This window comes from Schistocerca nitens, chromosome 2, assembly GCF_023898315.1.
Source record: "Schistocerca nitens isolate TAMUIC-IGC-003100 chromosome 2, iqSchNite1.1, whole genome shotgun sequence".
NCBI classification, from domain to species: Eukaryota; Metazoa; Arthropoda; class Insecta; order Orthoptera; family Acrididae; genus Schistocerca; species Schistocerca nitens.
Window position 1 is genome coordinate 944798893 of NC_064615.1, and position 14427 is coordinate 944813319.

General features: G+C 39.6%; 1 protein-coding gene across 3 annotated transcripts in view; it reads left to right on the top strand.

Annotated features, from left to right (window-relative positions):
* LOC126237272 (serine/threonine-protein kinase 26) overlaps positions 1 to 14427 on the top strand; it is a 649741-nt gene that overhangs the window by 600782 nt on the left and 34532 nt on the right. For all 3 annotated transcript variants that reach the window (XM_049947200.1, XM_049947202.1, XM_049947199.1), the window contains 4 exons: positions 7743 to 7908; positions 8399 to 8556; positions 10302 to 10487; positions 12545 to 12690. In XM_049947200.1, coding sequence (XP_049803157.1) covers positions 7743 to 7908; positions 8399 to 8556; positions 10302 to 10487; positions 12545 to 12690 — 656 coding nt within the window. The remainder of the gene's footprint in view (positions 1 to 7742; positions 7909 to 8398; positions 8557 to 10301; positions 10488 to 12544; positions 12691 to 14427) is intronic.

Here is a 14427-nt window from a genome sequence, read left to right on the forward strand (position 1 = left end):
TCCACAACGAGTGATGGTGAGGTGTGTCATTTAGGCTCAGGGCGTAATTGGGCTCTACTACTAAGAAAATATCGTCGAGCAGGCATTAACAGTGGGCGACGAAGGCTGCAGCAATATGTTAAGTAAGTTTTTGTGGTCTGAGCTGTATCACATGAATGCTAAAGAGGTTTAGTTTCGACAATATGGCGCTATCTGTCCCACATCGATTGTAACAGTGGACTTTCTAGAGAAGTTCCCTGGCCGGGTTATTTCTCGCAACGGTGACGTGAATTGGCCTCCCAGATCTTGTGATTCGACACCATGTGATTTCTTTCTGTGCGGGCATTTGAAATCTTGTGTGGTCCCAACGAACCGCGATCACTTCGGGAGCTCAAGGCCGAGATTGAGCGAGTATTTCAGAACTAGAGGTGTAAGTCAGCCGAAAAGTCATGGAAAGAACGAAAGTGTGTGCATAGAGTTGTTGAGGGCATTCGAGTAATATATTTGATATATAATCACATCCAGCCAGTGCGATAGTATGTAAATTTGTTAATTTCATCGATAAATTTGTATGTTATTACGAATACAAAAGTTGAGTTCTTTATGGAACCCGCTTTAGATGTAGACTTTGTACTCGCCGATGAGCGTCGCTTCATTTGGGGCTAGTGATGCCTGGCTAAACACCTCTGTACCAAATCGTCGGCGCCCTTAGCGGTAACCACTAAATCGGCGAGCTGTAGATCGCGAAGCGGTTCCTGGCACGCTGCTTTGTCTCTCTTATATTGAAAATGGTATTCCGTCGCTCGGCCACTTGATCATGACGCGTATAGAGCACTAAGTAGCATTTGTCGGCCTAGACCTGCGTTCGACAATGTTAAGCTGTGCAACATGTTCGAAAACCTCAGAAAAGTGTATACGCTATATAGAAAGACCAATATGACTAAGAACCAACAGGGTACAAGAAAAATGGAAGAGCAAGAACAAAGCTCAGACGAAGGATTAAAATTCAGGAGGAAAGGATAGCAGTAAGAAGATTCACTGTTGACATTGCTGTTCTGCGTGAAATTGAGGAAGAATTGCAGGGCCTGTTGAATGGGGAGGTTTTTCTACTGAGCGTACAATATGGATTCAGAGAAAACAAAGCAAAGCCGAAATGTTAAGTAGCAGCGTAAATGAGATTAGCGACAAACTCAGCATAACAATTTGGGGACCGTGTGGTAGGCGAACTGAACGAATTCGTCTACCGTAAAAACAAAGTGACCCGGATGGGCAAGGAGGGTGCAAGACGCGTATAGCGCAAACAAAGAGAGCATACCTAGCCAAACACAGACGCAACTTGTGAAAGAAATTTCTGAGCTGTTCCTATGATGCAGTTGTGATAAAATCGAAAGAGAAAGTAACCGGTGCATTTGAGATGTGACCCGATAAGACACGAATTTGCAGAATCGGCGAGGAAAGGAGAAGGGAGAGGGTGGTAGGACGTGTGGTAAGACATCATGGTATAATTTTCATGGTACTAGAGAGATTCTTAGAGGACAAAAGTTGTAGAGGAGGACAGCGACTGGAATGTATACGACAAATAATTGAGGATTTTGGGTGTCAGCGCTACTTCGAGATGAAGAGATTGACTCAGGATACGAGATAGTGGCAGGCACCAACAAAACCGTCAGAAGATGGGAGTCCCCTTCTCCTCCACAACAACAACAACGGTCCCCTTTTAATTTATTTCATTTACTTCTGTCCCACGAGATTTTTAAATATTTTTTTGTACGCCGGGGTGGTGGTTGTCAGCACTGAGTACGGCGGTGTATGTGTGTCCACTGGTTCTTGCTTCTGTGGCGGCTGGGTGCGAGGGCGCAGGATTGGGCAACATGAGTTAGCCGCACAACCACTGTGCATGTCGCCACAGCTGTGCCACGCCGTTCTCTCTCCACAGTGAGCGTTGCGAAACGGGCGGTGGGCGAGGGGTGTCACGCCGTGGATAAATGGTAACACATTGGACACGCGCTCGTTAGAAGCGGACTTCAAGTATCTGTTTACTCTTACTGATCTGTGAGTTCTCGCTATCCCCTTAATAGACACTGCTTCCGATTTGCCATGAAGAAGGGAAAAAAAGTTTCAGGTGAGTGTACGCTCCTGTGTCACTATACACTGATGAAACCAGAACAACAGTAGTCCGCCTCGGTAGCTGCGGGGTCAGCGCGGCAGATTACTAACGGAAGGGGCCCGGGTTCGATTCCCGGCCGGGTCGGAGATTTTCTGTGGTCGGGGACTGGGTACTGTGTTCGTCCTTACGTTTGTATCGTCATTACTGACACGAAAGTCGCCTCAAACACACTGTCATATCGTCTTTCCACTATTGAGGTGGCTGTCTAGAGACGAACCGAAAGTCAATAAAATTGGGGAAAAAATCGAGATCAATATGATCACTGCCCACCGCGAGATTCGTTGGTGCCTGTTGACATTGCAGGCACGTGACGGGCTAAGGAAAGACTATAAGCAGAGCACTATGGTTGCTTATAGCGGCTGTAGCTGCGGTGTTAATGGTATGAACAACCCCCGTCCCATTTGGAGTACAGTACTGACCTCATTTCATGGTCTTTAAATCTTTGCCTACCGTAACCATTTTGCGGGAATTCTCTCGGTAATCTCCATGGTTCAAATGGCTCTGAGCAGTATGGGACTTAACATCTGAGGTCATCAGTCCCCTAGACTTAGAACTACTTAAACCTAGCTAACCTAAGGACACCACACACATCCGTGCCCGAAGCAGGATTCGAACCTGCAACCGTAGCGATCGCGCGATTCCAGACTGAAGCGCCTAGAACCGCTCGGTCACAACGGCCAGCCAGTCCCCATGTTAGTGCTTCTGCCAGAGCCTCAAAGCGCCTTATATTGCTGCATAGCAGATTAGTCCCTCATAGCCCTGTAACTATCTAAATATGTACAGTTCTTCTTATAAGTCTGTAATTTTTATGAATCGCTGTCAGGACCGGCTTAAGACACAGACGACAGAAGCATTCGTTTGTGGCAAGAAGCTGAGAGGGGCGCCAGAGGCACTCCTAGTGCGAAATTTGTACTCAGGGTGTATCGTAATTGGTAACGAAAACAACCCATTTCCGCACTAGATTTAGATTTACTGTTAAAGGTCTTACTAAGAACCCAAAGAACGGTAACTAATCGGTGAGGGAGGAAAGGAAAGGGGGAGGGCCAAATGACATAGCACTTTTGTGGAAGAATGTCCTTGAACTCGCCCCGATTGCTTTTTAGTTTTATCGAAGATGGAACGACAGAGAAATGTGTATTGGAAATGGAACACTTTACCGGCTAATATCTCCTCCTCCAGCGCCAATATTTCACTTCTAAATGGGTAATGTGCCACCTTGTCGAAATAGAAAGGATTTCTTATGGGGCAGGGAGTATCGGCAGGAAAACAGAATAAAAAGGATTCTATATTTTACAACCTGCCCAACGCCAGCGCAGTATCATAACCGTGTGCCAGGCACATTTCTTGGTTTTGCCACTGAAATAATAAACATTTTAAATAAACTGTCTCTCTAGCGGGAGAAACCGCCTTAACAGCAGATGCAAAGTGTCTGGTGTTTCCAGAATGAAATACTAGTATCATCCAACCACCGAAGTGACACAGCAGGAAAACGACGATCCTACAGTTGCTAGAGGGGAAAATACCCATTCTCTCCACATTGGGTATAGAAGCCAAAAAAATTGTTTGAGATCATGTTCAACTGTCTGTATTCTGTTGTGTTATAGTGTACTGACACTCGTAACTGAACGCTAATCATCAGTATTGAAAGTGGGTTGCTTCGTTATTGATATCAAAAACTGATAAGTGACTGCTTCCACTCATTTCAAGTACACCACGTTTTCATATATCTTGAGATTTTTACGAAACTTCCCACATTTCATGCTCGCCTAACTTTTTTTTCTCATTTCTAATGATTGGCATGACACCTTTCAGCAACATAATGCAATCGTCAGGTGTAGGCAGATTATTTTCGAAACCCGTCGTTTCCGGCTAGTTACTGGAAATTAAAGGCTGGCCAGGTGCGAATGGGACTCGCTCTCTGAGTGTTTCCTTTATAGGCATTTCATCCATTTTCGGAAAATGAGAATCTCAACGAGTTTTGCCTGTTATCGGTACCGATACTGACAATATATCGGTCCCGGGAATTTCAAGACTTTTAGAATGTTTTAATTATGACAAAAATATTTCTTGTGTGATATAATTACAAATTAACAATTTTATGATTTTTTCCTTACTTGTTCCGTGAAACACTGGTGTTCAACATCCTTCGTTTTTTGAAGCTGTTTCGCCATTCATTATGTTGAGAGTAAACATTAAAACCACTACGTGGTGTGGAGGAACGTGAAGAAATTTCCAAAGTGATACGTTACGGCTGTAGTTTAGAGAATTCTAAAAAGCTTGGAGAAGATGGCTAGCAAAGCTTTTTGGGTGATGAGTGCAACTATCTTTTCTTTGTGTACATGATCTGCTGTATGTCGTTGGTGTAAACAACTGCTACAGAGGTACTTAATATTGCCACCGCATAGAGGCAGTCTCTTCCCCTTCTTCAGCGCTTGGCTATAATCTAAAGGGTTAGGGTTACCAACAAACTTTTGTACGCTGTGAATGAAAATGTTAAACAACCATTTAATACAGAAATGCTTCAGTCAGTAGCTGCCCCCCCCCCCTCTTTTTTTTAAGACATCTTGGAAGTTGCAGTTAAGCACTTAATTCTAAGATTCACTCTTACTAGGACACCGTATTGCAGTTTAGCGTTTCACACACTTAGACTGTGTGAAGTCTTGAGTGACTGAATAGGCATTGCCTGGTTTCAGACATTAGGCCGTAAAACTGTATTCGTCAAGCGTTGTACGGTCTTGGGACATAGCTACGACTGCCATTAACTTACAAGCTCTTCGCTCCAGGCAAAAAACCATATTATTTAATTATGGCGAATGTATTACCCCGTTGCTGCTAAGCAGCAAAGATTTTGAATATGTTAATACGAACGAAAAAGGATGATTACACACATCACGGTCCTTAATCGCGTAATTTGCACATCCATTACAGTAGAAACACCTGCAGAAGTGAGTATTAATTAAGGGTATAACAGATATGACAAACAGCATTTTATTCTGCGTCGTGAAATCATACTGTACAAGTCTTGGCGCAACAAGGAAGTCAATGAAAGCGAAAGTTCCTAGCGCCTTGATCACTTTTCGCACGTTATGTAAGGAGAGCGAGATGGTGGGGAGGGGGTGGGGGTGGGGGGGTACGTTACGGTACCGATGTCTGAATCGGACTTACAACTGAAAGACGCTGTTGGTTTTTAGGTAACAAGAGTTTATACGCTACCATATCACTATTTTTTTTTCTCGCCAGTTTACATACGAACTAGGTGACACACACACAGATAGGTACGTTGCTAAGTGTATTCTCTTCCTTCTTTCGTAGCTGCGGTACGTCGTGAACTGGCTGCATATATGTTATATATGCACTAGACTATCGTCCTCATGGTCTTCATTTCATTGGTATATTGGCGGCTAAATAGATTCTAAGCCTCGTTTACGATGTAATTGACCTTTTTCTTGACCCATTGTTGGCATTTAATTAATTTAGTGTATAAAATCAACTGTTTGGTTGCCCTCTTCTCATACTTAACGGATAGCCACCTTCAAGCTTGTATAATAGAGGTTTCAAGAGCTATGGAAATTGTCCACAGTTCATTCTACATTCCTGCCTTTTGCACTTATCTGAAACAGATCATTTTTGCTAACACTAAATGTAATTGTCACTGTTTTATACATAATTATTTCAGATTAATGATGGCCCAAGAGTGCACTGTTAAAGCAGACAGTTTCTGTAGTAGAGTGCACTAAATTCCCGCCTTTGACATGACCTATATTTTAAACATGCCACTATCAGTTAACAGTAGTTTCCCTAATATGGGATGATTACATGAAAGCACTGTTGTGGGAAGAATCAAAACAATTACATATTTTGGAGTATGCATTTGGAGTGTTTAAAAATGAAATGACTAAATAAATGTAGGTCTAATTGTCAGAAATGCAGGTGCCTGAGGTTCATTGGAAGAATCCTAAGGATTTCCAGTTAACTAGTGACAAAGGAAGTTGCATACAAAACCCACATTCAGTTTATGCTCGAGCAGTGTTTATCAGACCGATAGTCTTATGTGATACATTTAAAAGATGAGGTAGACAAGATATAAAGAAGAGCAGTACTTTTCGCCACAGAGTTGTTTAAAAAGGTTCCGAGTTCCATGGAAGCTTCCACCCAACTGCAGTGCTACAAGAGAGGCGTTGATGCAATAGGGAGAGTTTAACTATTGAAGTTCCAAGAGTGTACATACCAAAGAGGTTTGAATAATATGTTACTTCTCACATACTCCCCTACTCCCACATACATCTAAATTTGGAGAAATTCAAGATTATAGGGAGGCTTAGCAAAGTTGCTGTTGCTGCCTGTTGTTCACGGATGAAGCAGGAAAGGCTGGTAATGAATGTGGTGTGCGAAGTATCCTCTTCTCCTCTCTGTAAGATGCATTGTGGAGTGCATATGTAATTGTTGCATGTGAAATCATCTGTGTTTGGAACAGTGAATAGTGCTGTGATGCGTAACCCTAGTGTGAGGTTTCGACTGATGTTACCCACTACATTAGCAGCAATATTGCAATTGGTGATGTTTGTTATAATGTTTCCAGGATAAAGATAACAGAGACGTACATTAGCAAAGTAAGCGTTATTGAAAGCACTCATTTTAACACCCTGTAGCAGCCTGGTATTGTAACTGTAATATTAGTCAATAGGAAAGAGATTCGGAGACAAGCAGAGCTAAAAGAAAATGCCAGCCTGCTTAGAGTTTAGATGTGAAATGTTCTAGTTTGGAATGTGGTCCTCATCATACGTGCTGGTGTAGATGATTCCTGGCACATTTGTAATTATATGAAATTCCTCGGATTACAAATTACTTAGAACAAGAGATACATTTTCATTTTATTTCTATCTCTTCCATTAGGTGTTTAAGAGGAGATAACAGACAATGAAATCATTGTAGGTTACCACAGGGTATTTTAATGAAAGTACATGTATGGTTTGACTTGATATTGCTGGAAATTCTATCCTGACACGCACATGGTGTGAATTATAAAAATATGGATACATGATATCATCTTATTTAAACCCAATCACCAATAAGAAGTCTGAAATTAATGTTTTTTTTTGTTTTCATACTTATGTGTCACTTTACAGTTTCATGCAACCTTTTTTTTCACTCATTACATACTAGTCAGTACTTTGACAGTATAAGAACTAAAAAGAAAAAAAATGGCAAGTACAAGTTTTGCAGTTATTAGCTAGTGTGTATGTTTGTTCATAATCAAGCACATGCCCACTTTAAGTACATACAAAGTGCTAGCACAAATGTTGTAATCACATCTAATATTCAGTATAGTTTCGTGTTGCTGTCATAAGTGGTTTGTTAACTTTGAGGTGATAAAAAAGTGAACATTGCAATTCACTCAACAAGTAAATATCTTAGCTGCTGCAAGCTCATATATTTTTAACAACATAATTAAAAAATATATTTTGTGGTTTACTATGCCGGCACACATTATGATAACTAATAGTAAGTATTTTTAGCCTTTGATTTCTAAATTAAGTCTTTACAGTTACTATTAGTGCAGTATTGCCTGAAGATACTATTGTTATTGTTTGTGCAGGGAACAAAACTATGGATTATTATGGAGTATCTTGGGGGTGGCTCTGCCTTGGACCTAATGAAGGCAGGCAGCTTTGAAGAGATGCATATTGCTATTATCCTACGTGAAGTTCTCAAGGGTCTTGACTACCTCCACAGTGAGCGGAAGCTTCATAGGGACATAAAAGGTATGCTTGCTCAGTTAAATATAATGAAGGTAGCAACAGACTCTGTTATTAAAAGTACTACTACTACTACTACTACTACTACTACTACTACTAACAGTTGTACAATAAGTTCAGCCATTCCTTCCTACCTTCTGTTATAAATTTGTTACATGTAGGCCCTACCACTTGCAAATTTCTTTATAAATGCAAGAATGAAACTGATTTAAGATGCAGAAAGCTGTACACGTTTTGCAAAAAAAAGGGTGGGGGGGGGGGCGTGGAGAAGGACCACTGTCTGTGTTTAAGAGGGGATGGGGCATTGTGATTTGTAACATTTGCTGTTCACTTTGTCTAACACTGTAAGTCAAAATTAGATATAATATAATACCAAAATCAAATACATATTAAGAATAAACTGACTTTGTATACAGAAACGACACGAGACACAGATTTAGTAATAGAAAACTAATTGGACAGAAAGTTGTTGTTATATTGTTCACATTATTTGCAGCTGCAAATGTTTTACTGAGTGAGATGGGTGATGTGAAACTCGCAGACTTTGGTGTTGCTGGTCAGCTGACTAATACCACAAGCAAGAGGAACACATTTGTCGGAACACCATTTTGGATGGCACCGGAAGTTATAAAACAGTCTGCATATGACTCAAAGGTAAATTTTTGTGTTTTAGGTCTTCATAAAACACAGTTAGTGTATTTATAGTCCCTTATTTCAAGAGTACAATTATATGTTAAATGCAATAACAATGGGGCTATCATTGATGAACAGAACGGAGCTCTTAAGAAAGGAAGGAAACAAAAACCCATATGAACTTAGGTACATTTGAGAAATAAGAATTTAAGCTAACATTCCTTGGAGCACATCCATTCATGACTGATTGTTAATCTTGTGTATGATGACCAATACAGATTTGACTAATTATGACATTGTTACTGTCAGTTAACAATTATCCTAGGAATATTCAAAGTATTTTATGAACAGTCTTTTATCACAACTTTTCTGGCAGTTCATGTAATCAATTCTATTCATTTATAGAGTGTTTGTTAGTATTTTGAGGATCATAGGCATATCAAAAACTGAAATACACACTGTTAATGTCCCACAATAATATATATTTTATATTTAGTTGTGAACTGACTTTCGACTTTTTAGGCCATCATCAAACAACTTAAGAGTGAACAGATTGTCCACACATCAGTGAGAGCTTATAGCTGTACAGAGATTGTTATTTCTAAAGAAATGTGGCCATTTACAACAGTGTACCTATACAAATAAGACAAGCATGTTGACGTACACAAAGAAGATAGGAGCAAATAAACCTGACTTTACATTATGCTCAAAGGTTAAAAGTACACTAGTATGAAGGTCAAAACAGTACACCACATGAGTACTGACACAGACTAGTATGTTATATGGATGAAAATAACTGGTGTTTTAATAGTATAACTATCCCCTACTCCCCACACGATATTCCATTGACTCCTTCCCCATTTCTGCTCTCCCCCCCCCCCTTCCCCTCCTCCCCCCTCGGTCTTTTTTAACCTGTTCATCACATTCACCAGTCATATTTGCCCATATGACATAGTAGCCTGTGCCAGTACTCGCTTGGTGTACTGATTTGGCCTTATAAATACTTATATTTTTAATATTCGAGTGCAGTGTAATATATTATTTCCTTGTTCATCATTTTCGTGTATTTCAGTATGCTTTTGTTTTTTGTATAAATATGGAGCTGTAACATGATTACATACCTTTCAAAATGACAATCTTTGTATAGCTATTAGTTCTCACTGATTTTGTGTGGACAATCTGTTCAGTTTCAAGTTGTCTGATGACAGCCTAGAAAGCTGAAAGCCAATACACAATGTCGGCAAGAAGAGTGAAGGGGTCGGGACAAGTTTTCAAGTTGTGGATCATTAATTAATGTTGTTTGTGTCATAAGCAAGCTGAGAACTGCACCTCAAATGTGCATTCGCAGCATGGGCATAATCCAAATAGAACTTGTTCAGAATTAAAACTTGGCAAAACAACAGTTCATTAAAGTCCATGTTGTGACTGCTCAAGTCGTAGATGTTAGATAAACAATGGAAACAGCCTCTCAACATCTAATGGAGGCATATAGTGGATGGTTACATAAACAAGAACTTCAGCATGCACCAGCATCTTCTGCTTGTGGCTAGCTACTGCTCAGTGCCTCTGCTATGCAATGAATGGTTGTCTTTACTCATTCTTATATTTTTCTCCAACAATCTCAATTAAATGTGATGTGTCTGAATTGCAATACTGGCTGTTCCTTCTGTGATTTGAGCAAGTCATTAGTAATTCTTTGTGTACAATGCACTGTAAATAAGAGCGTGAAAAGCATTTGACAACTAATGGATACCTATTGCTTGTAGGCTGACATCTGGTCATTGGGCATAACTGCAATTGAGCTTGCTAAAGGGGAACCACCAAACTCTGAACTACATCCAATGAGAGTGTTGTTTCTGATACCCAAAAACAACCCACCACAGCTCACAGGGAACTACACCAAGCAGTTCAAGGAATTTGTAGAGGCATGCCTTAACAAAGATCCAGAAAATGTAAGTATTCCTTAACATCCATATTTATTTGTAAAGCATAGTATGATTTTGTGACTCATATTTCTGAAAGTTGGTTTGACTGACTGACTTAGTTATGCATGAATGAAGAAATGTAAAAAAAAAAAAAACCTTGACATAATGAATTACTATTTCTGTGATATGTGCCTTATCACCTTATTATAGGGAGATATCTTTGAAATACTGTTTGGAAATGCCTTGGTTGTAAGGAAGTTAAAGTAATTAGCAGTGTAAGAAATTCTGTGAAAATGATCTTTGAAGATAGACATTCCTTGGTAATGCATCATTTGTTGGCAGAGCCCTGCAACATTGATTTAAAAGAAAAAGGAGAGCAATAAAGCCTCCTGTTGAAAAACGTGTCTCGTCCACTTTTAGTTTCCTCTGGTTTCACCTCTCTCAGGCTGTCATATAACAAAATTGTGAATAATCATTATCTAAATATACAAGGTCTGTTCAAAAAATTCCAGAATATTCGTAACCCCAGTGGTGTGTTGTAGCAAAATGCTGTTGGGATCCTTGCACACACCTGTGTTTAATGTGTAACTGCCAGAAGTTTCATTGCTGTATGTCTGTGTCGGGCAGTTTGAGAATTTATAGATGGCAGAGTTAGAGGAGCAATGCGTCTGCATTAAATTTTGCATGAAACTCAAGAAAACCTTTACAGAGACACACCAAATGATGCAGTAAGCTTAAGATATACTCGATTTTACGAGTGGTTCACATGGTTTAAAAATGGCCAAATGGAAGTTAAAGATGACTCTTGTTCAGAATGCCCTTCGATGCCTACTGATGACACTCGTGTCAGGAACATCAATGAAATTGTGTGTCCCAATTGAGGAGTAACTGTTTGAGAGATTGCAGAAGAATGTAACATTTCAGTTGGATCATCATGAAGTCCTGACACAGCATCTTGGAATGGATGGTGTTGCTGCCAAGTTCATCCCAAGGGTCATGAGTCAAGACCAGAAAGATCTTCACCTCACAATCTGAATCTGTAAAGAGTTTTTGGATCGCACAAATAAAAACGACATGTTCCTCAATAGAATCAGACTGGTGGTGAGACGTGGGTCTACTGTTATGATGTTGACATCAAGGTTCAATCTTCACAGTGGGTGGGAAAGGATCTCAAAGACCAAAAAAAGCTCGTCAGGTCAGGTCAGATGTCAAAGACATGCGAATAGTTTTGTTTGACTTTGAAGGATTAGTTCATCATGAATTCGGGCCACAGGGACAGACTGTTAATCAATGATACTATCAAGATGTGTTGCGGTGCCTGTGAGCAAATGTGAGAAGAAAATGGCCTGATATGTGGCAAGACAATTCATGGCTCTCGCATCACAATAACGCACCCACCCATTTATCCCTAATAGTGTCTGACTACTGCACAAAAAAAGAAATCACTGTGCTGCCTCATCCTCTGTACTGTCCAGACCTGGCCCCTGCAGATTATCTTTTTTTATTTCCAAAGTTGAAAACCCCATTGAAAGGACAAAGATTTCATGTGATAGACAAATAAAAGAAAATTCTCAAATGTGGCTTTGCGCGATCCACCAAGAGGCATTCCAGGAATGCGTCTGGAATTGGAAGCAGTGTTGGAAACAGTGTATCAATGAAAGTACTTCAAAGGAGATGATGCACATTAAGTAAAAGGTAAGTGTAGAAAAATTTTGTGGACAAAGTTCTGGAATTTTTTGAGCAGACCTCGTATATCATTCATTGCATTTTTAGTGTTATTTATGTTCTACTTTCTTTCTGATCCTTTTCCCCCTTCCATCTCCTCCCATAGGCTCGAAACAGTGAATTGACTGTATCGTACTTACTTCAAATCATAAAACTCACTCACAGATACATTGAATCTCGAGAGCCGTACTGAAATAATGCAGTTTTGAAAAATTATAATGAATGTGATGTCATTTCTCTCAAGTCTGGTCATTTTCCCCCGTAGCCTTTAATTTGTTGTAGTTTTAGTTAAGTATTGTAACATACATACAAAAGTCTGAGCTTATATGAATAAAAACATTTTTTGTATTTTTTTATAGAGGCCAACAGCAAAAGAACTACTCAAATTCCCATTTATAAGGAAAGCTAAAAAGAACTCTTATCTTATTGACCTAATTGATCGCTACAAAAAATGGAAGTCCCAGAGAAGTGAAGAGAGTGAGACTGAGTCAGAAAATTCAGATTCGTAAGTAACATAGCCATGTACAGTGCTTTTGTTTTCATGATGTATGATTTCCTTCTTCCACAGTTTTGAGATGCTGTTTAATGTATGAATACTTACAACTTGTGTTAGTTCAAAGAGATTATACGATGAACATAACTAAAAGTAATTTGATAGTAATGGAATATAGTCAAACTACATCAAATGGAGCTAAGGGTGCTAGATTTTGAAATACAACATTTCTTGTAGTAGATGATTTTTGCTGTTTGGGTAAAAATATAACTGACAACATCAAGAATAAAGAGAACGCAATATGCTGACTGGCAACAGAGAGAAAAGTGTTCCAGAATAAGAGAAATTTGTAAACATCAAATGTAAATTTGAGTATATTTGTATGGAAGTGATTCATGGACAACAAGCAGTACAGACAGGAAGAGAATAGAAGCTTTTGAAATGTGGCACTAGCACTACAGAAGAGTGCTGAAGATAAGATGAGTAGATGGGGTAGCTAACGAAGAGTTACTGAATAAAATTGGGGAGAAAATAAATTATGGAACAACTTGACTAAAATAAGGAATCAGGTGGTAAGACACATCCCGAGACATCAAGAAATAGTTACTTCACAAACAGAAGGGTTGCCATGAAAAGAGGATGACAAGTTTTATGCCAAACATAATGTATTGAGGAGCTGTTTGAAGTCATGTTGGACATTTGTGAATGGGTCATAGTGGTAACATTTATAAGTGGATATGTCAGAAAAATGATGAAAATCCGCAGCCACATGGTCAGTGCAAAATTCATGGCCACTATATTGGAGATTTTGTCAGCAGGAAGAGTGATAGGGTCGGAACTAGTTTTCAGGTTTTGGATAGCTGCCCTTTCCATAGCTGTGATGTTGAACTTAACGGTAATGGATTATGGGAAGGAAAGTGAAGCCTGGTTGGAGGTAGGAAACTTCTGAATTGTTACCATGGTTTGATAGGATAGGATGGTATTAGCATCGGGTTTGGAAAAAGGATGTAACTGTTAAAGACAAGATTCAGTGTACGTGGGATGGCTGCAGCCAGATGAGTGGGTGGTGGAAAAATGCTTACACTGAAAAGGGATAGGTTAAGAAAAGCTCCTTATGGTTAAACCTGTGGCTGAGGCTTCTGCAGGTGCCCAGTTTTTAGAAGATGGTATTATGACAGTGTTTTAATTCTGGAAAACATTGCTCATGTGAAACTTAACTTGCTCTTTTCTCACAAGATATGCTGCAAACTATGTATAAAAAGCAAGAGGCAGATTCCATATTCCTATATTTCGGAGAAAATTTGACACAGTGGCCCACTGCAGGCTGTTAACGAAGATCCAAGCATTCAGAAGAGATTCCCAGATATCTGAGTGGCTTGAAGACTTCTTACATAATAGAACCCAGTATGTTGTCCTCAATAGTGAGTATTTATCAGAGACAAGCCTGAGTGCCCCAGGGAAGTGTGATAGAAACACTCTTATTCTCTATATAAATAAGTGATCTGATGGACAAGGTGATCACATCTGCAACTGTTTGCTGCTGACTCTTTGGTGTATAGGAAGTTGTCATTGTTCAGGACTGCAGGAGGGTATAAGATTACTTAAACAAAATTTCTAGTTTGGTTTGTAAGTGGCAGCTTCCTCTAAATGTAGAGAAATGTAAGTTAATGCAGATTAGTAGGAAAAACAGCCCCATTATGTTCGAATACAACAGCATTGGTAGTGTGCTACTTGGCACAGTCACATCAA